The 25,203-nt window shown below is 42.1% G+C and overlaps 1 protein-coding gene across 1 annotated transcript in view; it reads right to left on the bottom strand.

Annotated features, from left to right (window-relative positions):
- Nucleotides 1-7,637: 7,637 nt before the first annotated feature.
- LOC137384926 (regulator of DNA class I crossover intermediates 1-like) overlaps nt 7,638-25,203 on the bottom strand; it is a 54,252-nt gene continuing 36,686 nt past the window's right edge. The window contains exons 5-8 of the mRNA XM_068059635.1: nt 16,824-16,948; nt 14,555-15,075; nt 12,051-12,136; nt 7,638-8,498 (exon numbers count right to left, since the gene is read on the bottom strand). Of these exons, the coding sequence (XP_067915736.1) occupies nt 7,638-8,498; nt 12,051-12,136; nt 14,555-15,075; nt 16,824-16,948 (1,593 nt within the window). The remainder of the gene's footprint in view (nt 8,499-12,050; nt 12,137-14,554; nt 15,076-16,823; nt 16,949-25,203) is intronic.

Raw genomic sequence — 25,203 nt, 5'->3', positions numbered from 1 at the left:
TGCACAAGTAGTCAATGTTTGCCCGCACACTTGTAGCAATGCCAAGTATTCTGGTAGATGTCATTCTGTCAGGAGTGATCTTGATCACTCTCTCTCTGCCTCTACTCTTTCTCTCTGTCCCCCTTTCCATCTTCTCCCCCCCCCCCCATTTCTCTCTGTCCCCTTTCCCTCTGTTCCCCCTTCCCTATCTCTCTCTCTGTTGCCCCTCCTTCCCTCTCTCTCTGTCCCCCTCTCCCTCTCTGACAGTTGTAGAGATTGCGAGCACTCAGCAGATGGCTGATCAGTTTTTTTTCAATTGCAAGTCAGTTTCACAGCTGACAGATCCTGACATCGGGAACAGCAGTTTCTGAACTTTGGACAGATTCGGGGTTTTTTTTTTAAAAAGGCCACCGGAAAACCCCAAATCTGTTCGAAGTTCTGAAACTACTGTTCCCAATGTCAGGATCTGACAGCTGTAAAATTGACTTGCGATCATTTTGAAAAGCTGCTCTGACAATGTGGAATTTCCCATCTCCAGTCACGGACCCCTGGGGAGGATGAGGAACGACCCCGGGTATAATTTATATCCACAGGCCAGATAGAAACCTTTGGGGGCTGGATCCTGGCCTACAGGCTGTATATTGGACAACCCTGGTATTAAATGAAGTTCCCCAGGGGTCAGTATTAGGACCACTGCTTTTCTTCATTTATATTAATGACCTAGACTTGGGTGTGCAGGGCACAATTCCAAAATTTGCAGATAACACAAAACTTGGAAATATTGTGAACTATGAGGAGGATAGTGACAGACTTCGAGGACATAGACAGGCTGGAGGAATGGGTGAACACATAGCAGATAAAATTTAATGCAAAGAAATGTTAAGTTTTGGTAGGAAGAATGAGGAGAGATAATATAGAATAAAGCATACAATTCTAAAGGGGACGTAGGAGCAGAGGGACATAGAAACCTAGGGAAAAATAGGAGCAAGAGTAGGCCATTCACCCCTTTGAGCCTGCACCGCTATTCAATACGATCATGGCTGATCATCCAAACTCAGCACCCTGCTCCCACTTTCTCCCCGTATCCCTTGATCCCTTTAGCCCTAAGAACTATATCTAACTCTTGAATATATTTAATGATTTGGCCTCAACTGCTTTCAGTGGTAGAGAATTTTACAGGTTCACCACTCTCGGTGAAGAAATCCCTCCTCATCTTAGTCCTAAATGGCTTACCCCTTCACCTTACCCAGGGGCTATATGTGCACAAATTGTTGAAGGCAAGAGGCCAAATTGAGAGAGTGGTTAATATGGCACGCAGGATCTTGGGCTTTATAAATAGAGGCACAAAAGGAAATTATGGCAAAATTTTATAAAACACTGGTTTGACCTCAACTGCATTGTGTCCATCTCTGACCACACTTCAGGAAGGATGTGAAGGCATTGGAGAGGGTGCAGAAAAGAATTTACAAGAGTGGCTCTGGGGATGAGAGACTTCAGTTATGAGGGTAGATTGGCAAAGCTGGGGTTGTTCTCAAAGAAGAGACGGTTGGGAGGAAATTTGGCATACTTGTTAAAAATTATGAGGGGTCTGGACAGAGTGGATAGGGAGAAACCGCTCCCACTGCTGGAAGGATTGAGAATCAGAAGACAGCGATTTAAAATGATTGACAAAAGAACCAGAAGGTACATGAGGAAAAGCTTTTTTTTATGCAGTGAGTGCTTAGGATCTGGAAGGCACTGCCTGAAAGTGTGGTGAAGGCAGATTCAATTGTGACTTTTAAAAGTGAATTGGATAATTATCTGAAGAGAGAAAATTTGCAAAGCTACAGCAAAAAGGCAGAGGAGTGCAAATGGTTGAGTTGCTCTTACAGAGTGCTGGCATGTACACGATGAGCCAAATGGCCTCTTTGTCTTGCAACCATTCTATAATTCTACATAATATCCACATCAATACTGTGGTTACAAGAGCAGATCAGAGGTTTGGTACTCTGTGTTGAGTAACTCACCTCCTGCCTCCCCAAAGCCTTTCCACCATCACCAAAGCACAAGTCAGGTGTCTGATGGAATTTCTCTCTCCACCTGTCTGGATGAACAACACGCAAGAAGCTCAACGCCATCTAGAACAAAGTGGTCCACTTGCTTTCCACCCCAACCACAACTTAAACAGTCATTCTCTCCACCACCATTGCACAGTGGCTGCAGTGTGTACCATCTGCAAGATACACTGCAGCAATTCACCAAGGTTTCTTCACCAGCATCTTCCAAACCTGTGACCCCTGTCATCGAGAAGAACAAGGGCAGCAGGTGCATGCAAACACCACCATTTGCAATTTCTCTCAAAGTCACATACCAGTTGGACTTGGAAATATATTGCTGCTCCTTCATCGCCACTGGCTCAAACTCCCTACCGAACAGCACTGCGGGTGTACCTATACCACACAGACTGCAGCCACCATCACCTCCTTCAGCAATTAGATGGACAATAAATGTTGGCCTTGCTAGTGATGCCAACATCTCATGAAAGAACAAAAAACTATTCTAATTTATGCAGAGAACATAAGCACTACACCATGTTATCGTGTAAGCAGAAAATATTTACTAGGCGACAGATTTAATGAAGACCAAGCTGTAAAATTGTTTTGTCTCCACCATTTTCTTTTCTTCACAAGGCAGAGGCTCATACTGGTTCCATAGGTACTAGCACCCTTACTCAATGGCTGTTCTTCATGGGAACCAAGATTGCCAGCAGACTGTTTGGATGTTGAATAAGAACCTTACAAATATACTTTTTCACACAAGGGACAATAAATAATAATTAAAAGCAAAAGACTGGAGTGCTGACTTGGGTTGCATTAGAGTGCTACAGTGGAAGTTTGGTAACTGAGGATAATTAAGTATTAATTTTATCTTAAATCTAATCTGTCTTTTATTTAGCAGAGTAACTTAACTGTTGGGGTTGGAGAAGGTGAGTTTTAGACCAGCTTTAAACAGGGTTCACTCAAGCTCTGCTTGCAGCTGCACCTTATTAGAGAATTGGCTTAAACCAGTTTTCAGGGGGCTAGAGTCAGTCAGTATAAAAGTGAGCCATCTTACAGTGCTGACCTTGTTTGCACCAGAGTGCTGACTTGGGTTGCATGAGAGTACTACAGTGGAAGTTTGGTAACTGAGGAAATTCAGTAAAGAGGGAGCGAGGAGCTCCTTTCATTTCCTACCTGTCCTCAGAGTGAGGGGAGCTGAGAGCTTCCAAAGAGCACAGCTGCCTGGGAGAAGACTCGGAGGGTGGAGTTCCGGACCGTTAAGTATAAAAACTTGCCTCTGGTAAAAAAAAAAAACTGAAAGTGACGTCACAGGAAAGCTGTGACCTGATCGGCTGGTAGGGAATTTTTTTTTTTACTGAATTTGAAAATAAAACATTGATAAAAATTGATTAAAGCCCTAATTAACTAATTAATAAGTAGAGTAACTAAACCAGAGGGAGGAGATTACTGTATTTAGTTAGCATTTAATATTTATAGTAGGAATCTAGCACTAGGGACCATATAGTAAATTATAACAGTTTAGTAAGGATTTAATAAGTATTTATTTTAAATTAATTTATTAATTAGTGCTAGAAATGTCAGTTAGAGGGGTGAAGTGCTTCACCTGTGAGATGTGGGAGGTCTGTGACGTTTCCAGCGTTCCAGACGACGACATCTGCAGGAAGTGTACCCAGTTGCAGCTCCTCACAGACCGCATGGATCGGTTGGAGCGGCAACTGGATGCACTTAGGAGCAGTTTTAGAGAAGTGGTTACACCCAAGGTGCAGGCGGATAGATGGGTGACCGCTAGAAAGGGCAGGCAGTCAGTGCAGGAATCCCCTGTGGCTATCCCCCTCTCTAACAAGTATACCGTTTTGGATACTGTTGGGGGGGATGGCCTATCAGGGGAAAACAGCAGCAGCCAGAACCGTGACACCACGGCTGGCACTGTTGTTCAGGGAGGGACAAAGCGCAGAAGAGCAATAGTTAAAGGGGACTCTATAGTCAGGGGCACAGACAGGCGCTTCTGTGGACGTGAAAGAGACTCCAGGATGGTATGTTGCCTCCCTGGTGCCAGGGTCAAGGATGTCTCTGAACGGACAGGGGGCATTCTGAAGGGGGAGGGTGAACAGCCAGAGGTTGTGGTACACATCGGTACCAACGACAAAGGCAGGAAGAGTGATGAGGTCCTACAGGGGGAGTTTAGGGAGTTAAGTAGAAAGTTAAAAGACAGGACCTCTAGGGTTGTAATCTCGGGATTACTCCCTGTGCCACGTGCCAGTGAGGCTAGAAATAGGAAGATAGTGCAGCTAAACATGTGACTGAACAGCTGGTGTAGAAGGGAGGGTTTCAGATATATGGACCATTGGGATCTCTTCAGGGACACATGGGACCTGTACAAGAAGGACGGGTTGCATCTAAACTGGAGAGGCACAAATATCCTGGCTGCGAGGTTTGCTCGCGTCACTCGGGAGGGTTTAAACTAATGTGGCAGGGGGGTGGGAACCAGAGCAGTAGGACAGCAAGTGAAATAAATGAGGGGGAACCAGTAAATAAGGCCATTAAGACTAAGAGGAAGAGCAGGCAGGGAGATGTTGCAGAGCACAGCGGGACTGGTGGTCTGAAGTGCATTTGTTTCAATGCGAGAAGTATAACAGGTAAGGCAGAAGAACTTAGAGCTTGGATTAGTACTTGGAACTATGATGTTGTTGCTATTACAGAGACTTGGTTGAGGGAAGGACAGGATTGGCAGCTAAATGTTCCAGGATTTAGAAGCTTCAGGTGGGATAGAGGGGGATGTAAAAGGGGTGGGGGAGTTGCATTACTTGTTAAGGAGAATATCACAGCTGTACTGCGGGAGGACACCTCGGAGGGTCATGCAGCAAGGCAATATGGGTGGAGCTCAGGAATAGGAAGGGTGCAGTCACAATGTTGGGGGTTTACTACAGGCCTCCCAACAGCCAGCGGGAGGTAGAGGAGCAGATATGTAGACAGATTTTGGAAAGATGTAAAGGTAACAGGGTTGTAGTGGTGGGTGATTTTAACTTCCCCTATATTGACTGGGACTCACTTAGTGCTAGGGATTTGGATGGGGCAGAATTTGTAAGGAGCATCCAGGAGGGCTTCTTGAAACAATATGTAGATAGTCCAACTAGGGATGGGGCCGTACTGGACCTGGTATTGTGGAATGAGCCTGGCCAGGTGGTTGAAGTTTCCGTGGGGGAGCATTTCGGGAACAGTGACCATAATTCCATAAGTTTGAAGGTACTTGTGGATAAGGATAAGAGTAGTCCTCGGGTGAAGGTGCTAAATTGGGGGAAGGCAAATTATAACAATATTAGGCAGGAACTGAAAAATTTAGAGTGGGGGCGGCTGTTTGAGGGTAAATCAACATCTGACGTGGGAGTCTTTCAAACGTCAGTTGATTAGAATCCAGGACCAGCATGTTCCTGTGAGGAAGAAGGATACGTTTGGCAAGTTTCGGGAACCTTGGATAACGCGGGATATTCAGCCTAGTCAAAAAGAAAAAGGAAGCATTCGTAACGGCTGGAAGGCTAGGAACAGACGAATCCCTTGAGGAATATAAAGACAGTAGGAAGGAACGTAAGCAAGGAGTCAGGAAGGCTAAAAGGGGTCATGAAAAGTCATTGGCAAACAGGATTCAGGAAAATCCCAAAGCTTTTTATAGGTATATAAAGTGCAAGAGGGTAACTAGGGAAAGGGTTGGCCCACTCAAGGACAGAGAAGGGAATCTATGTGTGGAGCCAGAGGAAATGGGCAAGGTACTAAATGAGTACTTTGCATCAGTATTCACCAAACAGAAGGACTTGGTGCATGATGAGCCAAGGGAAGGGAGTGTAGATAGTCTCAGTCATCTCATTATCAAAAAGGAGGAAGTGTTGGGTATCTTGCAAAGCATTAAGGTAGATAAGTCCCCAGGGCCTGATGGGATCTACCCCAGAATACTGAGGGAGGCAAGGGAAGAAATTGCTGGGGCCTTGACAGAAATCTTTGCATCCTCATTGGCTACAGGTGAGGTCTCAGAGGACTGGAGAATAGCCAATGTTGTTCCTTTGTTTAAGAAGGGTAGCAAGGATAATCCAGGAAATTATAGGCCGGTGAGCCTTACGTCAGTGGTAGGGAAATTATTAGAGAGGATTCTTCGGGACAGGATTTACTCCCATTTGGAAACAAATTAATTTATTAGCGAGAGGCAGCATGGTTTTGTGAAGGGGAGGTTGTGTCTCACTAATTTGAGTTTTTTGAGGAAGTAACAAAGATGATTGATGGAAGGGCAGTGGATGTTATCTATATGGACTTCAGTAAAGCCTTTGACAAGGTCCCTCATGGCAGACTGGTACAAAAGGTGAAGTCACACGGGATCAGAGGTGAGCTGGCAAGATGGATACAGAACTGGCTCTGTCATAGAAGACAGAGGGTAACAGTGGAAGGGTGCTTTTCTGAATGGAGGGATGTGACTAGTGGTGTCCACAGGGATCTGTGCTGGGACCTTGGCTCTTTGTAGTATATATAAATGATTTGGAGGAAAATGTAGCTGGTCTGATTAGTAAGTTTGCGGACGACACAAAGGTTGGTGGAGTTGCGGATAATGATGAGGATTGTCAGATGATACAGCAGGATATAGATCGGTTGGAGACTTGGGCGGAGAAATGGCAGATGGAGTTCAATCCGGACAAATGTGAGGTAATGCATTTTGGAAGGTCTAATGCAGGTGGGAGGTATACAGTGAATGGCAGAACCCTTCGGAGTATTGACAGGCAGAGAGATCTGTGCGTACAGGTCCACAGATCACTGAAAGTGGCAACGCAGGTGGATAAGGTAGTGAAGAAGGCATACGGCATGCTTGCCTTCATCGTTCGGGGCATAGAGTATAAAAATAGGCAAGTCGTGCTGCAGCTGGACAGAACTTTAGTTAGGCCACACTTCGAATATTGCGTGCAATTCTGGTCGCCACACTACCAGAAGGACGTGGAGGCTTTGGAGAGGGTACAGAAGAGGTTTACCAGGATATTGCCTGGTCTGGAGGGCATTAGCTATGAGGAAAGGTTGGATAAACTCGGATTGTTTTCACTGGAACGACAGAGGTGGAGGGGCGACATGATAGAGGTTTATCAAGTTATGAGCGGCATGGACAGAGTGGATGGTCAGAAGCTTTTTCCCAGGGTGGAAGTGTCAGTTACTAGGGGACATAGGTTTAAGGTGAGAGGGGCAAAGTTTAGAGGGGATGTGCGAGGCAAGTTCTTTACACAGAGAGTGGTGAGTGCCTGGAACTTGCTGCCGGGGGAGGTGGTGGAAGCAGATACGATAGCAGCGTTTAAGAGGCATCTTGACAAATACATGAATAGGATGGGAATAGAGGGATACGGACCCCGGAAGTGCAGAAGGTTTTAGGTTAGGCAGGCATCAAGATCGGCGCAGGTTTGGAGGGCCGAATGGCCTGTTCCTGTGCTGTGCTGTACTGTTCTTTGTTCTTTTGACTCCCATCTAGGCAGAGAAATTCTGAGATCAATTGTAACATCCAGCTGCATCAATTGATAAGATAACTCACTGCAGACTAGTATCAAACCTGGGATCTTGCTTGTCTGTGTGGCTCAGTTCCTTAGAAGCCAATGTATTCATTCATTGGGCCATCAGAGGAACAACAAAGTTGTGTTGCATTGAAAGCTCAGGAAAGGTGAAGCACCATCCTAATTCAACCACAACATCCCAATATAAAAGTGAACATATATGAAAGACAAAGTTTATCTTTTCACGGCTTATAGTATTATATATTCGAGTCAAGTTACCTGCTAAATCCTTTTGATCTATTGTATTGCGAACGCCAGATAAGTGGTGAACTTCTCTACTGGCCTTAAGGCATTTTGTGTCACCCAGTTCCTCAAAATGTATCCTGTTGCCTAAACTCAGATCTTTTTCAATGAGTACTATAGGTTTCTTGCTTGATATATCCAAACAAAGAGAGTATTTATTTGATGAGTTGTACTGTCCCCGAGTGGTGTGCTCAAAATTGCTGCCATCATCATTCACACTGGTTGGTTCTTTGACAGGAGAGGAAAAATTCTCTGTAGGATTTGACAAGTTGCATTGTATGGCAATCTCTGACCTTTTCACATGTATGAGTGAACATTCAGTTTGTGTCCATGCATCTTGACCCCGAAAGGACTTGCTGTCAGTAGTATTTTGATCATAAGTACAAGTCTCTGATGAACAATTCATTGATGATGGAACAAACTGATTTGGTTTTCCCTTCTGTTCACTATTAACCAGGTTTGACTCAATTGAGTCAGTAGCAACTTTTTTACTGATGGGATAAGGGGAAGATTGGCTTGTACTGTTGGTTTCTCTGGTGTATTCCTCTGATGGTACATTTTGGACTTCAAAGTTTTCTCTGACAGTCCTGACATCAAAAAGCCTTTCCTGAACGCTGTCTTTGTTTATAGCTGAAACATCTGGCTGCATGCTTTGACCATCTAATTCTGACTGAAAAGTAAAAAAAATTGTAAATGACCACTGCAGTGAAAATATTTATATGATTCAATCTAATTTAGTAATCAGGAACAGAACAGTGTCCTTCACTCCATTATCTGAGATCCAGGATGAAGCTCTTGGGTACATTTTTGGCTAATAGTTGCAGGGAGATGAATCTGACACAGGCCACCATGAGCACCTTGGGTAGAGGGGAAGAGGGTCTCACGGTAACTTGTCTCTTCCTAAGCTCCTGCTTACAAGGACCATGATTACACAGTTCATGAGAGTCTGATTTGCAGCTTTGGACTTGGAAGTCGAGATCATCAATGTAACTGCAATGTTCCAAACTGTCGTCCAAAGGTTCTTCCTCCAGACTGAAGATGTCAGTTATGTATATTATATGAAGATGTCAGTTGTTCGACTGATGAGGAAACAGACTTGGGAGGACAGCTGTTGGAAGGCGTTACCTAGAGGTAAGATTTGAGAGCAGGCACTCAAATCGGGGATGCCGACTATAACTGGATTGCAGTTTCATTTCCTAGAACTCAATCCATCATTGCCTACCTACTTGTTGAGTGGAAAGACACTGTCCTGGCAACATTGTGGAAACTAGGTTTGAGGTATGAAGGGGAGCGGATATGGTAGAGAAACTATTTCCGCTGGTTGGGAGTCTTGGACTTGGCGGTAAAGTCTAAAAATTAGAACCAGAACCTTCAGGAGTGAAATTAGGAAAACATTTCCGAACACGAAATGTGGCAGAAGTTTGGAACTCTCCTATAAATGGCAAATGATGCTAGATGAATTGTTAATTTTATATCTGAGATTGAAGGATTTTTGTTAACCACTGGTACTCAGGGATATAGGGCAAAGGTGGATATCTGGAGTTTGATTGTAAATCAACCATGATTTCACTGAAAGGGAGAACAGGCTCAAGGGGCTAAACAGCATACTCCTGTTCCTATGTTCATGAATTGTTTGCATGGATTCGCTGGTGAAAAAAGGTAAATGAATAATGTAAATACCCTATTCCAATCATTAGGACATATTAACAGCAAGGGATACCAAAGCAGATCCCTATTGAACACCTGTGTATTTTCCTACTGGTACAACATTTCGATTTATCACCACTGTCTATCTTCTGTTAATTCTCAATCCATCTTAGATAAATTTGTCATCTATTTCAGTTGCCTTAACCTCCTCTACTAGTCTTACATGTGGAATTTTGTTAAATTCCTTTTTGAAATCCATGTAAATTGCTGGTTACCTATAAAGCATTCCAATGCAGTTGCAAGACTATAACTTCTAAAACCATCCAAACTGCTCCCTATTATAACTGTGTTCTTTAAATGTTCATTTACAGCACGTTTTCAAAATCTTTTTACCTACTGCAGATGTAAGATTAATTGCTCTACATTACCAGGGTTGTGCCTTACTTTTTTTTTTGAGTATATTGGAACTACACTTGGAATTTTCTTCCCCTCAGGTACTACTCCAGTATTTTTAGAACTCTGAACGTTTGCATCAGGGTGAAGCAGCTTCATGGTCCAAGACTGTTTACAATGTGTCCTCAGATCCTTCTCTGCAACCCCCAAAATCCCTCACCCCCTCCTGCCACCACCACACCGTGGCTTTAGGAATTACACAGTAGCATAACTAAAAACCAGTTTTCTTGATCTAATCAAACCTCTTCTAATGCCCCAGCAAAAAGATTTTTCTTGTTATTTCTTCAATTTCTACACCCACTGTCTAAAGAAAAGAGCTGCTTTAAGTTGTTGGAACGATGTAAAATGGAGGATAAAGCTTCACTGCAGTCTCCTTCACCAACGCATTCAACAAGACTAGATGTAATTTGCTCAAAATGCCATGCATTTCTTCTCTTTTCCCCCTTACCTACCGGGTTTCTGCTAGTATTGGTAGCAGCAGCAATGGCTGCTATTGGGAGTAACTGGTGAGATGGACTTTTTGTGCCTTTCTTCCTACAGGCTGCCTGTCCTGGAATAAACCCACCTTTGGTTTAAAAAAAGAACTTCTTGCAATGTTTTGCCAGAGTCTTCTCCAGAATGGTCCATACACGTTGTTGCTGTTCTTTAAAGCATTTAAAAGTGTCCAAATAGGAATTTTATGAAGTTTTCTTCAAAACTTGAAATCCTCAGCCAAACCTATCTACGAGGATAATGCCATCCAGATTCACAGCTTAGCTGTTTAGCCAATGATATTAATAGCCTGATTTTGAAGCATGGGAATCTTGCCACTGCAACTGTTATTCTGGATTGACTGCATACAAATTTTATAAAATCTGCCTGATTGTAGGTTCACACCTATGTGCGGTTTAAAATTGCATGTTTTTTCCCCCATGCATTTAGATTCTTTCTCAGGTGGAACTGATGTCTTGTCCTAAATCTAAAAGTTCCTATACTTTCGGATACAGTATCACTGACAAACAAGCCAACCAGGCCTCCCCTTACCGGTCTCGAACCACTGTTGTTGTCAATGATTCTCTGAAATGATTTGAAGTGCAGTTCATGGTGAAGTTCAAAAATCCAATCAGCATAAACATATAGTAAGGGACCTACTGCTGCCCAAGTGTTCAGGAACTAGATTCCTAATTGGGATACAATTCACGTATTATTGCTATAAACCTGTGCCTACATTTTAAGAGAAACCCTGACTTCCTTTTCCCCCACTGAATACAGGGAAGTTACTTGAAATCATAAAAGTATCCACTAGTTTCAAACAATTTGATGAAGTCCAAAAGCACAAGTGCTTTGTCAGGTGCTGAAAACCAGTGTTATGGATAGGGACTGTAACCAATGTTCTCTCTAAGGTGCGCAGTCACACAGCAATCTAGAATATACCATGCTTTGAAATAAACAGGCCTCTCTCAACTTCATGAAAGTTGAATGACTTTTAAAATTTAAGCTGCCTATGAACAAGATAGTAATGCTCAGAGGGGTTTGTAGCCTGCCAAATACAAAGAAAACTTAGAGGAAACATTGACCGTAACCCAGGGATTTGTGCCACTTGGATTGGAATCCCATTAAAAAAATGTTCTGGTGAATAATTCAAAACCTGCCTTGCGACAAGCTTCCAATAGCTGAGGGCAAGCACTGAAGGAATGTAAAAGATTGCTGGAAATTTGGGAGAGATTTTCTTGGTCAATTATTTATTCTCCCTCTTGGTCTTCGATTTATGGTTAGTGCCAGTTTCCCTATGGAATTTCAATATTGGTGCACAGCACAATGCACTGGTTGATGAAAATTATAAAATTGCTTGAGCACAGTTAGTAATTGTGCTGTAATCACTCAGAGAGTACAATGGCATCCACCTTTGGAGACTCTTTCAAAAATATTTTTTCTAATTTACATTCTGAACCTAGTACAAAATTTAAATCTGGTGCAATGAGAGAGGAAACGTTGAGCGATTCAATGCTTTGGTTGCCGAAAGGTCAGGGCATATTTATTGTTTGTCCTTATCTATTGGCTACTTTTTGCCATATAGTCTAGTTCAATATATCTAGGTAAAGTACACAACCCAAAATTCCAAACGATACTGCTACATACTCACCATGTCAGAAAATGGACTACAACAACTCTCTGTTTCCTTTGGAGAGTAGCTGGGAGATTGACTACCTTCAATTGAATCATTCAGCACTGCAAAATAAAATAAAAAATTGACAAAAGTAATGAGCTATCAACTGGAAAGATTACTCATTTCAAAACCAAAAATTACAATCATTTCTCTGCTTAAAGTAGGGATATGAAAAGTTTATTATTGAAAGTATCACTCATTATGTACCTGTATTTTAGACCCATTTCATTGTGCAAAATGGTGCACAGTTACATAAAATACTGTAAAATGCAGTACACAAAAACATTGCTATCTGGAATAATGAGGGCATTGAAACCCTTACCAAGATTGTGTTAATCTCCATATAGTATTTGAGTATCTTTTTGTGGTAACAGTTAACACAAGTGCAACTTACTCAGGTGCTATGCCGACAATATTGCTGAGAGCAACTGACAAAAGCAAAGACATTTGGGGATGGTCGGGCAGGGGTGGAGGAGTTAAGAGATACACAGTTAATAAGCCTAAGTATCACAGATTAGTACAAGTACCTGCCATTAACAACACAGATGGCAATACTGCATTATGTTTATTGACATGATGTAATTTTATGTCCAGCAACCTAAAGATGTACTAATGGTACAGTTTGTACTGTACAACTCTATGGCCTAAGGTTAACCGTGTTAGCACAGTAGCGCAGTGGTTAGCACTGCAGCCTCACAGCTCCAGCAACTCTGGTTCAGTTCTGGGTACTGCCTGTGCGGAGTTTGCAAGTTCTCCCTGTGACTGCGTGGGTTTCCGCCAGGTACTCCGGTTTCCTCCCACAGCCAAAGACTTGCAGGTTGATAGGTAAATTGGCCATTGTAAATTGCCCCTAGTGTAGGTAGGTGGTAGGAGAATGGTGGGGATGTGGTAGAGAATATGGGGTTAATGTAGGATTAGAATACATGGGTGGTTGTTGGTCGGCACAGACTCGGTGGGCCGAAGGGCCTGTTTCAGTGCTGTATCTCTAAATAAATAAATAAATAAAATGCCTACCACTTGCATTCTGTTGACATAACTTCGAAGACTAAACTCAAACTCTGGTTGATACTAAAAACACACGTGGGGAGGCAGGGATTAAGAATTGTATGTACGTTGAAACCTGTATAAAATGGACACTCGAAAAACAGACACTCTCGAAAAACAGACACTTGCAAAAAATAAAGCTTATCGCACCCACTGAATAACTTACATTGTATACAAGCGGCACTCTGAAATCACGGACACTCAAACTAAGAAAAGCCTTCAGTGTACCATTTTTTAACGTTTAAACACGGGACAGAGCCTTACGTTACACTTGAAAATGTTCAAAGTATGTACTGGATATGAGTTTGAAGATCATGTTGATCAATGCATTGTTGCTGGATTCCTGTTTATCCATGCCGATATCCAAAGACTGAATCACCTCTGTAGCTGCTGCTTTCAAAAGCTACCTTGCTGACATGGTTAGGAACAAGTTCCATTGATACAGGTTTCACTTGCAACATCAATTTAGTTATATAAAAGCAAAATACTGCGGGTGCTGGAAATCTGAAATAAAAACAAGAAATGCTGGAAATATTCAGCAGGTCTGGCAGCATCTGTAGAGAGAGAAGCAGAGTTAACGTTTCGGGTCAGTGAAGGGTCACTGACTCGAAACGTTAACTCTGCTTCTCTCTCCACAGATGCTGCCAGACCTGCTGAGTATTTCCAGCATTTCTTGTATCAATTTAGTTATATCTGCTTCCAAACCTAAGTACTTAAGCATTGTTGCAGCTGATTAAGTGATCATAATCTCAGCTGGTTCTTCAAGATTGTTGGGGAAATTTTTTTACAGTGCATATAATGATCATTTAGAAAATAAGGTCACCTGCAAAAAAAGGACACCTGATGAAAGTCCCTTAGGTGTCCCTAATTTACATGCTTCACTATATCTCAATTAGACACAATGACCTTACTGTTTGTTCTAGCAATAAATATGGCAGCATATAGAAAGTAGGCATAAAGTCTATAGATAATAGTAACATAAACAGCAATTTTGTAGTTCAGTGACCAAGAAAAAATGATTTAAAAAAACACCAAGGGCTGCTATTCCAAACTTAAAAGTTTATCTTATATGTGGACTTGAAAACATTGTTTTGTGCTAGTGCCAGTGTGTTACTTGCAAAATGGAATATTTAGAGTACTGGTTTCTTTGTTTCCTGGTCTCACTCTTTACCCTCTACCACCCCATTCCTGCTTGTTTTCCTTAACATTCATGCATTGTGTGTGCATTAGTCATACGAACTATGAGCAGAGTTCTCGGTAAAATTTGCAAATGGAATGCAATCAAATGTATGGGTTCAGGAATTTTCTTACGTTCAACAGCCTAACTCGGTATTCCCTCTGCACACCCTCTCAAGCACAGTCCATCTGGGTTTGAATTCAAAGCAACAAAGATCTTCATGCAAATAGCTAATATAATGGTATCTCACAATACCAACCTGGTCCTCTGTAGTCTAAGGGTCTCCAAGTTTCCTCAAATCTTCTGAAAAAGCCATTCTTTTCCTGAACATTGAACTCGAAGTTGCTTTCCAAAAACTGATCATGTGAATTATTTTCACCAAAATAATCTTTCTCTACTGCTTCTTTAAATAAATTGTTTTTTGGTTGTGTGAAAATATTTTCCTTTTTTTTGTTTTGAATGACACTTTTCTGATCTACAACTGAAATTCTACACATATCACTTCTTTTACAGGGAGTATTCATTTTAAAACTGGTTTCAGCTGGGGCCAATGGATTATACATAAACTTCTCTTGGCATACAGGTTGACTACTTTCTGAATTGAAGCACTGAGTCAGAGGGAAATCTCTGCCAAAGCAAGTCATGCTCTGACTTGCGGTTGCAAGTTGTGTTGTAACTTTCTGAGATAAAGGAAATGAATCTTGCACAGCAAAGGAAACATATTCTTCATCGTTGTTTGAATGAAGACCTGAACTTTCCATCAAGGAATTTTGCAACAACCTTAAAGTAAAGAAGCATGAACATATTAAATGCATTTTTATATGAAAAGAATAATTGTTATTTTCTCAATAATTAAGGAATCAGGAAGCTTTAGATTCTTTTTCATTTCACAATCATCCTTGATGTTAGCAGTTGCTCAATGAACTACATCTATATTCCCACAAAAATCTAACTGACAAAAATTTTTAGCACCAAAATATTGATTCAAATCTATAAATAAAAAACTGTTTAGGTTTGGCGGAAGATCCAGACGCGAAATGAGGGGAGTTTTTTTGTTCAAAGAGTTGTTATAATCTGCATTGCACTGCCTAAAAGGTTGGTGGGAGCAGATTCTAATAACTTTAGAAAGGCATTTGGATTGATTGATGCTTTAAAGGGGAAAAAAATTGCAAGGCTATGTGGAAAGAGCAGTGGAATGGGACTAACTTGACTGCTCTTTCAGAGAACCGGCACAAGCGTGATGGGCCTAATCATCTCCTTCTGTGCTGTATCATTCGATGATTCTAATATTCATTAGACACAGGTTTCAAAAATAATTTGTTACTATATCGGAGTCATTGCTAGCTTTTTAGAATTGAGAGACAGTATTGTTGTCATTATTTTAGTCGCTGATGTCCAATTTGCACTGTCTTTACAGGTAGGAGCATTTTTTAAAATATAAAGTACATTCCAATTTGGAAAGGACACTATACTATAAATGACACTTCATAAAGTCCTCTAAATCAGCATCTGTGAAACCTCCTGTTTGATTGTCTACTGATAGGACTGAACAAGTGTATCAGTTTATTTAGAATGCACAGAAACAGGCCACTCAGCCCATCTGGTCCATGCCAAAGTTTATGCTCCAGATGAGTTTCCTCCCACTCCTCTTCATCTAACCATATGAGCTACTCTGTGGTAACGATTTCAGATTCTAACCAGTCTCTGGATAATGGCATCTTTCCTGAATTAATTATTGGATTTATTGGTGACTATCTTATATTGATGTCCCTTAGTTTTGATCTCCCCACAAGTGGAAACATCTTCTAGTGCAAACTGATGAGATTTTTAACATAATGAATGGGTTTGATAAGGAAGACTATCAGATGACCCTTCAGCCTTCTCCTTGCTAGAGACAAGAGCCCCAGCCTGTTCAATCTTTCCTGATAGGTATAATCTTTCATTCAGGTATCATCCTTCTCCAGTAAGTCAGACAAGAACTGTCTACAGATACTCCAAGCGTGATCCAATAAAATCACAATTTGTCCCGTTTGAACAGTATATGCCTGTAGGACATGGTGATTAGCTTTCAGAAGTCAGAGCAGTGGACCACTGAGTTTTTCCTGGTGAAGGGTCTGTGTAATCACTCTTACATCATTGTCATGCACAAGCCCCAGGAATAGGATTCAAAATTTCAAAACAATTGCAGACGTTGCAGGCAGCACAAGGACTGCCTCTTCCTTCCTCAGCAGCAGGTCATTTGGCTCACTGCAGTTAGGTTCTGGCCTCACTCCGCGCAACTCCCTGATGGAACCAGGGCAACAAGCCCGGGGAACAGAAGATTGGCCCTAGTCAATGATACATTTGCATAACAGACTGAAATCCCACCCACTAGAGTTACCCTCCCCAATTAGGAAGCCCAAGCCAATGAGCTTTCCTTAGAGATATTACTGGCTGAAGACAATCATTAAAATACATTTGGCCTGTTTGCTAAAGCTATATAAAAGTGCAATTCCAAAGTCTCCTAGCTTATCAGAGTTCATACCCACCTTGCATTTGAATGTTTGGGTAAGCTCCTACAACTTGGCATGATATTCTCATGCTCAGTAAGTACAGTAGCGTGTTCTATGGGCGCAGTCAGTGGGGTCATGCCATCTTCGATAAGAAAATGTTGCTACAATTTCAGAAAAAGAGAAAATTAAGGGGCAATAAACATTATTTTCTTACTGCCAAATTACTCCTAACTTCTAACAATTTATAATTTAATACTAAATAATGTTGTTGTAATACTGATAATTTGATTGAGGAGGAGCATGATTTGATAAATTTGCTGTTTGTGGGCTAGCAACAGAGAAAAAAGACCATAAAAGCTGCCAGAGTGGTGTATAAACCCAAATAGTTCATTGATTTCTATCATGGATGGGATCTTGCAACCCCTGCCCAGTCTTACCTACATGTGACTATCGTCCTATGTGGCTGACTCTCAATGCCCTCTGAAGTGGCATTATAAGCCACTCATTTGTACAAACAAACTCCAGGTGTTTAATATCTACCACCTTCTCAAGACAGCTAGGGATGAGCAAAAATGCAGCCTTGCCAGTTTCACAATGCCCATATCCCAATAACAAACGAAAAAGCCAGAAAAAGTAGTCCCTTCGTGACTTATTTTGTTAAGATATTGTTCAGTGTATAATGGAGTCGCCCAGATGAGTAAGGACTTAGGTTCAATCCTTGATCTGTACTCAGTTAGCTGATCTCATGAGACGCTGGTAGGTCACCACAACTGACCTCTCTGTCACAGGGCGAGGTAGAGGAAAATCCACAGGATTGCCACTTTTGTTTGTTGACTACTGACACTTTCTTGAAAGTGTGTATGTTGGCCCGTAATATGACCCCCACCCCCACCCCCATCCCCACAGTCAAGTCTCCGGATAACATTTACTGGCCAAGATTTTCCAATTTTAATGCCAACAGTAACCTATCTAAAATTCATGTGTTTCCATTGGTACAATCAGAAAAATTAGGTCACTCTCTTGGATAATGGCTTCTTGAGAAGTACCTATGGTACTGTCCCTAGTATGAATCACTGCCTCCAGGGGAGAAGACAATTGGAGACAAAAAAAGTGTTAAATACTATGTTTACATGCTTCTTATTGATGATATTTTATTTCACTACATTGAGTATACTACCAAGCCTATATACACTTAGTTGCAGAGCACATGAGGAAGTTGAAACAAATTGTTTACTGAAGCTCCAGAGGGTGAGGAGGATGAACAGCTAAGTTTCCTTGGCTTGATCCCAATTGTAGAATTTTAGGGTTGAATGTTGGTCTCCTTCAATCTCCAACTCCTTATCTGGTTCCTTTCTAGAGTATTGAGCTATTCCAGGGAGTAATCACTTAGTGAGTGTCTAGGAATGGGGCCCAGATACTTGGCATTCTGCCAAATGTTCAGTTGTCACAATTCGTGCACATCTCATGTGGGAACATTTCTGTTTCATCATAGCATTAGGATGTGAATTCTTGTTGCCAACACTGAGAATGCATGCAGTAGTGAAGTTAAAATGGTAGTTAACACCAAAATAAAAATGTAAATGTAACTGTTTTTAAACCTGTAAATGCTTCCCATTGTCATAGGGTGAGTCCCAAGCAGTAGTTAGTTCGGTACTTAGATTTTCTTGTAAAGGATAGCTTTTAGCAGAGGTCCATGAATCTGACAATGGATACCCATTGAAACTATCCATTGAAGAACACGAATTGTCCATAACGTTATATTCCAAAGAGTTCAATTCCATTACAGGAGAAAGCTAGAGGTGTAATGAAACAAAAAGGCATTCATAATCTCTTTCAAACACAAATGCAAATGTTGTCAGGCAAGTCAACTCCATTTAAGCTAAAACTAAACTAAATTACCTATTAAAATGACAAGATTACACAATGTATGTAGGTTAATGGATTGAGTAGTGGTGAAAAGAGCAAGGCATAGATTTTCCAGTACCAGTTCACTTGATTCCAAATGGGTAGAAACAAGAGCAAAACTCATCCAAAGTGATTTCACACAATTGGATGTCTGCAGGCAGGTAGCCTAGTGATCGAACTGGAAAATTAAAATTCAGGTGAAATATAAAGGGATGTGGACACATTAAGGGAAAGTGGGGCAAAAATTCTTTGCAGAGAGCAGCAAGAAGTTACTGGCAAAAAGGAAGCCCAATGTGGAGGCATAAAATGGATCCTGTATGCAAGTGATGCAGCAGCTCAGCATTATGTTTTTGGCTGCTGAAGTGGTGGTGGTGGTTCTGTACAACGTGGATCCAATGAGATCTTTTCAGGACACTGGGGGAGAGATTCATCGGGAGCAAGCAGCGTTGTGGGCCGCAACTTGCCTGACTCATTCCATTGATAACCGTGGTACTTTCTGCCCCTGGGGAATTGACCATAGAAGCGGAGCTATCCGAACGTGAGTTAAGTCAAAAATAATGTAACTTGGGAATGGAAAATGTGAGAATCACAGTAGCCTCTGTTGCATCCCATTTTATCAAGCTTGATATCAAATATATTCCCTTTCTTCACATGTTTCCTGAATGATGTATTTGGAAGCAACCTTTCTCGCTCAACCAGTTTGCATGTTTCCAAATATTTTGCAGTATTCTATTCATAACTTAGACCTTCCATGAGAGTAGTCACCTAAGGTAAATTAATTGTATCTGAAAAAGCCTACTGGAATACAACAGTTATCTAGAGGATATTGGAGAGAAATTCATTCGCTAGCGCCGCTTCAATGATATCAATATCATTGAAGACTGCCGTGTAGTCACGCATGAAGAGGCCCGTGGCACTGCCTACCGCAGTGAATTGAGGCAAGTTCCTCCTCATTGTATTTAAACATACATTTGGTATGCTTAAATGCAATGCTAAACCCCACCTCCAATACTATCAGGAATGTTCAAGAACAGATAGTGCAACAGTGTTACAAACACCTCATTCAGTATCCTGCTTTCTGCTTCCAGTCTAAGATGTGGTATTTGCATTATCTACTTCAAAAGGATGAGAAGTTGATTGCACCCTGGGCTCTTTGGTGATTTTTATAAGCATTGAACAACTGTGTGTCAAGTGATGCTGTAGTTAGAATATTTTGTCTGTTTTTAGTCACTTTACCTTAAAAAGGATGTCTAGTCCCTGGATAGGCTGCTGAAGATATTCCCTAATATCATCTCAGATGACAGCCTTTAGTTATGAAGTGGCGCAGTGGTTAGCACTGCAGCCTCACAGCTCCAGCGACCCGGGTTTGGTTCTGGGTACTGCCTGTGCGGAGTTTGCAAGTTCTCCCTGTGACCTATGCGGGTGTGCTCTGGTTTCCTCCCACATGCCAAAGACTTGCATGTTGATAGGTAAATTGGCCATTGTAAATTGCCCCTAGTGTAGGTAGGAGAATTGAGGGAAGGTGGGGATGAGAGGGAAATGGGATCAATGCAGGATTAGTACTAATGGGTAGTTGATGGTCGGCACAGACTTGGTGGGCCGAAAGGCCTGTTTCAGTGCTGTATTTCTCCATGACTCTAAAAACACTGGAGAATCTAGGGCTCTAGCCAGCGGAAAAGCCCCTGGGAAGGACAGCATTACCCCTGAAATAATCAAGAGTGCCAAGCCTGCTATACTCTCAGCACTACATGAACTGCTATGCCTGTACTGGGACGAGGGAGCAGTACCCTAGGACATGCGCGATGCCAATATCACCACCCTCTATAAAAACAAAGGAGACCGCGGTGACTGCAACAACTACCGTGGAATCTCCCTGCTCAGCATAGTGGGGAAAGTCTTTGCTCGAGTCGCTCTGAATAGGCTCCAGAAGCTGGCCGAGCGCGTCTACCCTGAGGCACAGTGTGGCTTTCGTGCAGAGAGATCGACCGTTGACATGCTGTTCTCCCTTCGTCAGATACAAGAGAAATGCCGTGAACAACAGATGCCCCTCTACATTGCTTTCATTGATCTCACCAAAGCCTTTGACCTCGTCAGCAGACGTGGTCGCTTCAGACTACTAGAAAAGATTGGATGCCCACCAAAGCTACTAAGTATCGTCACCTCATTCCATGACAATATGAAAGGTACAATTCAACATGGTGGCTCCTCATGAGAGCCCTTTCCTATCCTGAGTGGCGTGAAACAGGGCTGTGTTCTCGCACCCACACTTTTTGGGATTTTCTTCTCCCTGCTGCTTTCACATGCGTTCAAGTCCTCTGAAGAAGAAATTTTCCTCCACACAAGATCAGGGGGCAGGTTGTTCAACCTTGCCCGTCTAAGAGCAAAGTCCAAAGTACAGAAGGTCCTCATCAGGGAACTCCTCTTTGCTGACGATGCTGCTTTAACATCTCACACTGAAGAGTGCCTGCAGAGTCTCATCGACAGGTTTGCGGCTGCCTGCAATGAATTTGGCCTAACCATCAGCCTCAAGAAAACGAACATCATGGGGCAGGATGTCAGAAATGCTCCATCCATCAATATTGGCGACCACACTCTGGAAGTGGTTCAACAGTTCACCTACCTAGGCTCAACTATTACCAGTAACCTGTCTCTAGATGCAGAAATCAACAAGCGCATGGGAAAGGCTTCCACTGCTATGTCCAGACTGGCCAAGAGAGTGTGGGAAAATGGCGCACTGACACGGAACACAAAAATCCGAGTGTATCAGGACTGTGTCCTCAGTACCTTGCTCTATGGCAGCGAGGCCTGGACAATGTATGTCAGCCAAGAGCGACGTCTCAATTCATTCCATCCTCGCTGCCTCCGGAGAATACTTGGCATCAGGTGGCAGGACCATATCTCCAACACAGAAGTCCTCGAGGCGGCCAACATCCCCAGCTTGTACACACTACTGAGTCAGCGGCGCTTGAGATAGCTTGTCCATGTGAGCCGCATGGAAGATGGCAGGATCCCCAAAGACACATTGTACAGCGAGCTCGCCACTGGTATCAGACCCACCGGCCGTCCATGTCTCCGCTTTAAAGACGTCTGCAAACGCGACATGAAATCCTGTGACATTGATCACAAGTCGTGGGAGTCAGTTGCCAGCGTTCGCCAGAGCTGGCGGGCAGCCATAAAGACGGGGCTAAAATGTGTCGAGTCGAAGAGACTTAGTAGTTGGCAGGAAAAAAGACAGAGGCGCAAGGGGAGAGCCAACTGTGCAACAGCCCCGACAAACAAATTTCTCTGCAGCACCTGTGGAAGAGCCTGTCACTCTAGAATTGGCCTTTATAGCCACTCCAGGCGCTGCTTCACAAACCACTGACCACCTCCAGGCGCGTATCCATTGTCTCTCGAGATAAGGAAGCCAAAGAAAAAGTATTAATGGGTAGTTGATGGTCGGCACAGACTTGGTGGGCCGAAGGGCCTGTTTCAGTGCTGTATCTCTCCATGACTCTAAAAACACTGGAGAATCTAGGGCTCTTTTCATTAGAACAGAGAAAGTTAAGAAAAGATTTGATAGTTCAAACTATGAGAGATTTTGGTAAGAAAATTAAGGAAAAATATTTCCACTGGTGAGTGAATACAGCACCTACATTTTGGATCATCAACAAAAGTACAAAGGGAGAGGTTGTGAGAAATATTTTTGCACAAGGGTCATTCGGATATGGAATACTCTACTAGAAAAACAGTGGTGGAAGCAGAATTCACAATAGCTTTTGAAAGAAAAATGGAAAACAATTGAAAAACTTAAAAGGGTTTAGGCAAGGGCAGGAATTAGTACTAAGCTCTTTCTGGTACAAGGGGTAGAATGGTCACCTGAGCTGTAAAATTCCAGAGAGAAAGATGAAGTTATCCACTTTGGTAGGAAAAATAGAGAAGCAGATTTATTTTTAAATGGTGAGAGACTGGGAAATGTTGGTATTCAAAGGAACAAGGGTGTCCTTGTACACAAATCACAGAAAGTTAACAAGCAGGTACAGCAAGCAATTAGAAAGCAAATGGTAAGGCAGCCTTTATTACAAAGGGATTGGAATATAAGAATTAGCAAGTCCTACTACAATTGTATAGGGCCTTAGTTAGATCACATCTGGAGTGCTGTGTATAGTTTTGTCCTCCTTACCTAAGGAAGGATACACTTGCCTTAGAGGGGCTGCAATAAAGGTTCACTAGACTGACACCTGGAGTAAGTGGATTGTTCTATAAAGAGAAATTGAGTAGGTTGGGCCTATATTCTCTAACATTTAGAAGGATGAGAGGTGATCTCATGGAAACATATTTTTAATCTGCTTGATAGAGTTGATGCTGGGAGGATACTTTGTCTGGGGAGTCTACAACTAGCGGTCACAGTCTCAAAATAATGGGTCAGTCATTTAGGACTGAGATGAGGAGAAATTTTTCACTCAAAGGGTTGTCAGTCTCTGGAATTCCCTACCCCAGAGGGAAGTGGATGCTCAGCCATTAAGTATATTCAAGACAGAAATACTAAGGGAATGGAGGGAAATGGGGGAGTGCAGGAAAGTGGAGTTGAGGTAGATCAACCATGATCTTACTGAATGGCAAAACAGGCTCGAATGGTCAAATGGCCTAGTACTGCTCCTATCGCTTATGCACTTCACATTGTGAACCAAAGTTCTGTTTCAACAAGTAGATTTTGAGATTGACACTCACCTCCCCATATTTTAAGTTTGTCGTATTGGCAAAATGTTTTGTTCTGCTGCTCCATCCTTTCTCTTGAGTACTGTCAAGAAAAACAAAATTCTTTTTTTTTAAACTTTAGTTTAGTTAACTCAGCTTGAAAAATTACAGATATCAATATATAAATAGAATCACTTCTAATTTGTCCGGAAGTTAAAACGTACTCTTTCATTACAGGAGCACATCACAGCCTGGAAATTGCTGTGTTATATGAACATTTAATGCGCATGTATCAAATTCCTTTGTTATTTTAACTGAAGCATTAACTGATTTATTTTAGCTTAAATTGTTAATGTCTCTTTTAAAATAATGGAAAGAGGAATTAACATTGCAAACAATAAAAGAACAGAGATACACAGCATAAGCTACAAACCTCCAGAGTGGATATGCCAGAAGCCATTCTGCCAAATGTGGATTAGGTCAGAACTTTAAAGGTGATGGATGATTTGAAAGTTATTAGAACTTTATTGAAAAGAAGTTTCCTATTTGCCAGCTTTAAAGTGGATTTACAGAAATTATGAGCAAAGCTAAATTTGGCTTCAGCCAATTTTTTGAGTTTGGCCAACTACTGCTGATGTTAGAAAATTGTGAGATGTGTGCCTGTGAAGTCCTGTTTTGCACGGCCAATGGTTGAGGCTTCCTGACAGCAATGCAAACTCAATAAATTATTTCTCAGATAACTCGGACTGATCAAGATACCAGGTACAAGAGACAGAAATTTTGACAGCCTTAAGGCATACAAAACTGAATTGAGTGTACCATTTCTGACAGATGAGAATCAGTGAGGTATTAGACCATGTACCTCAGATAGAATATCAGTTAATTTAATAACAGATAAATTAGTAGAATAAAAGTTGCAGGCATGCCATGGAAAAGCGAGACTTACATTCACCACTGTCCCAATTAGCTAACCTTTAAAGGGGTAATTTCACAAGACTCCATGCTAACGCAGAGCCCATGAATGCAGGTTGGAGATAAAATTGCAATACTGTACCCCAATTCTCCAAGCTGTTTCATCGCTAACACATATGGACACAAAACAGCCAACCACCTCATATTCGAGAAGCATTTAAAAGGTGCATACACTTTCACTAAGGAGAAGTACTGGGAACAAAATGCACTGAACACATGTGCATCACATGTTGCTGGGGAGGGTTAGAATTTAAGTTAACTGGTGCTTTAACACGTTGAGAGTTAATTTGGGATGGAGCAGAATAAAGTAGTTGCAGAGAAATGAAGTGGAATTCCAGCTGCCATTGGAGATTACACTTTATTTGGTAAGGATCAGGGTAGGCAGTGGAGTAGTGATAATGCCACTGGACTAGTAACCAGAGGCCCAAGCTAATGCTCTGGGAACATGGGTTTGAATCCTACCATTCAAATTGAAATTTGAATTCAATTAATAAATCTGCAATTAAAATCTAATGGTGACCACGAAACCACTGTTGATAGTTGTAAAAACCCATCTGGTTCACTATTGTCCTCAATATTGACTCTGGACAACATGAAGTCTCATGGCATCAGGCTAAACATGGGCAAGGAAATCTCCTGCTGAATATAACCTACCCACCCACACCCCCTCAGCTGATGTATCAGTGCTTCTCCATGTTGAAGACCAGTTGGAAGAAGCACTGAGGGTAGCAACGGCACAGAATGTACTCTGGGTGGGGGACTTCAACATGTAGCACCCACTGCTGGCAGAGTTCTCAAGGACATAGCTGCTAGACTGGGTCTGCAGCAGGTGGTGAGGGAACCAACAAGAGGGAACAACTTA

The sequence above is a fragment of the Heterodontus francisci genome, chromosome 27 (genome assembly GCF_036365525.1).
Source record: "Heterodontus francisci isolate sHetFra1 chromosome 27, sHetFra1.hap1, whole genome shotgun sequence".
Classification (NCBI taxonomy): Eukaryota; Metazoa; Chordata; class Chondrichthyes; order Heterodontiformes; family Heterodontidae; genus Heterodontus; species Heterodontus francisci.
The sequence above is the reverse complement of the archived record's forward strand: the minus strand, read 5'-3'. Positions and strand labels throughout refer to the sequence as shown.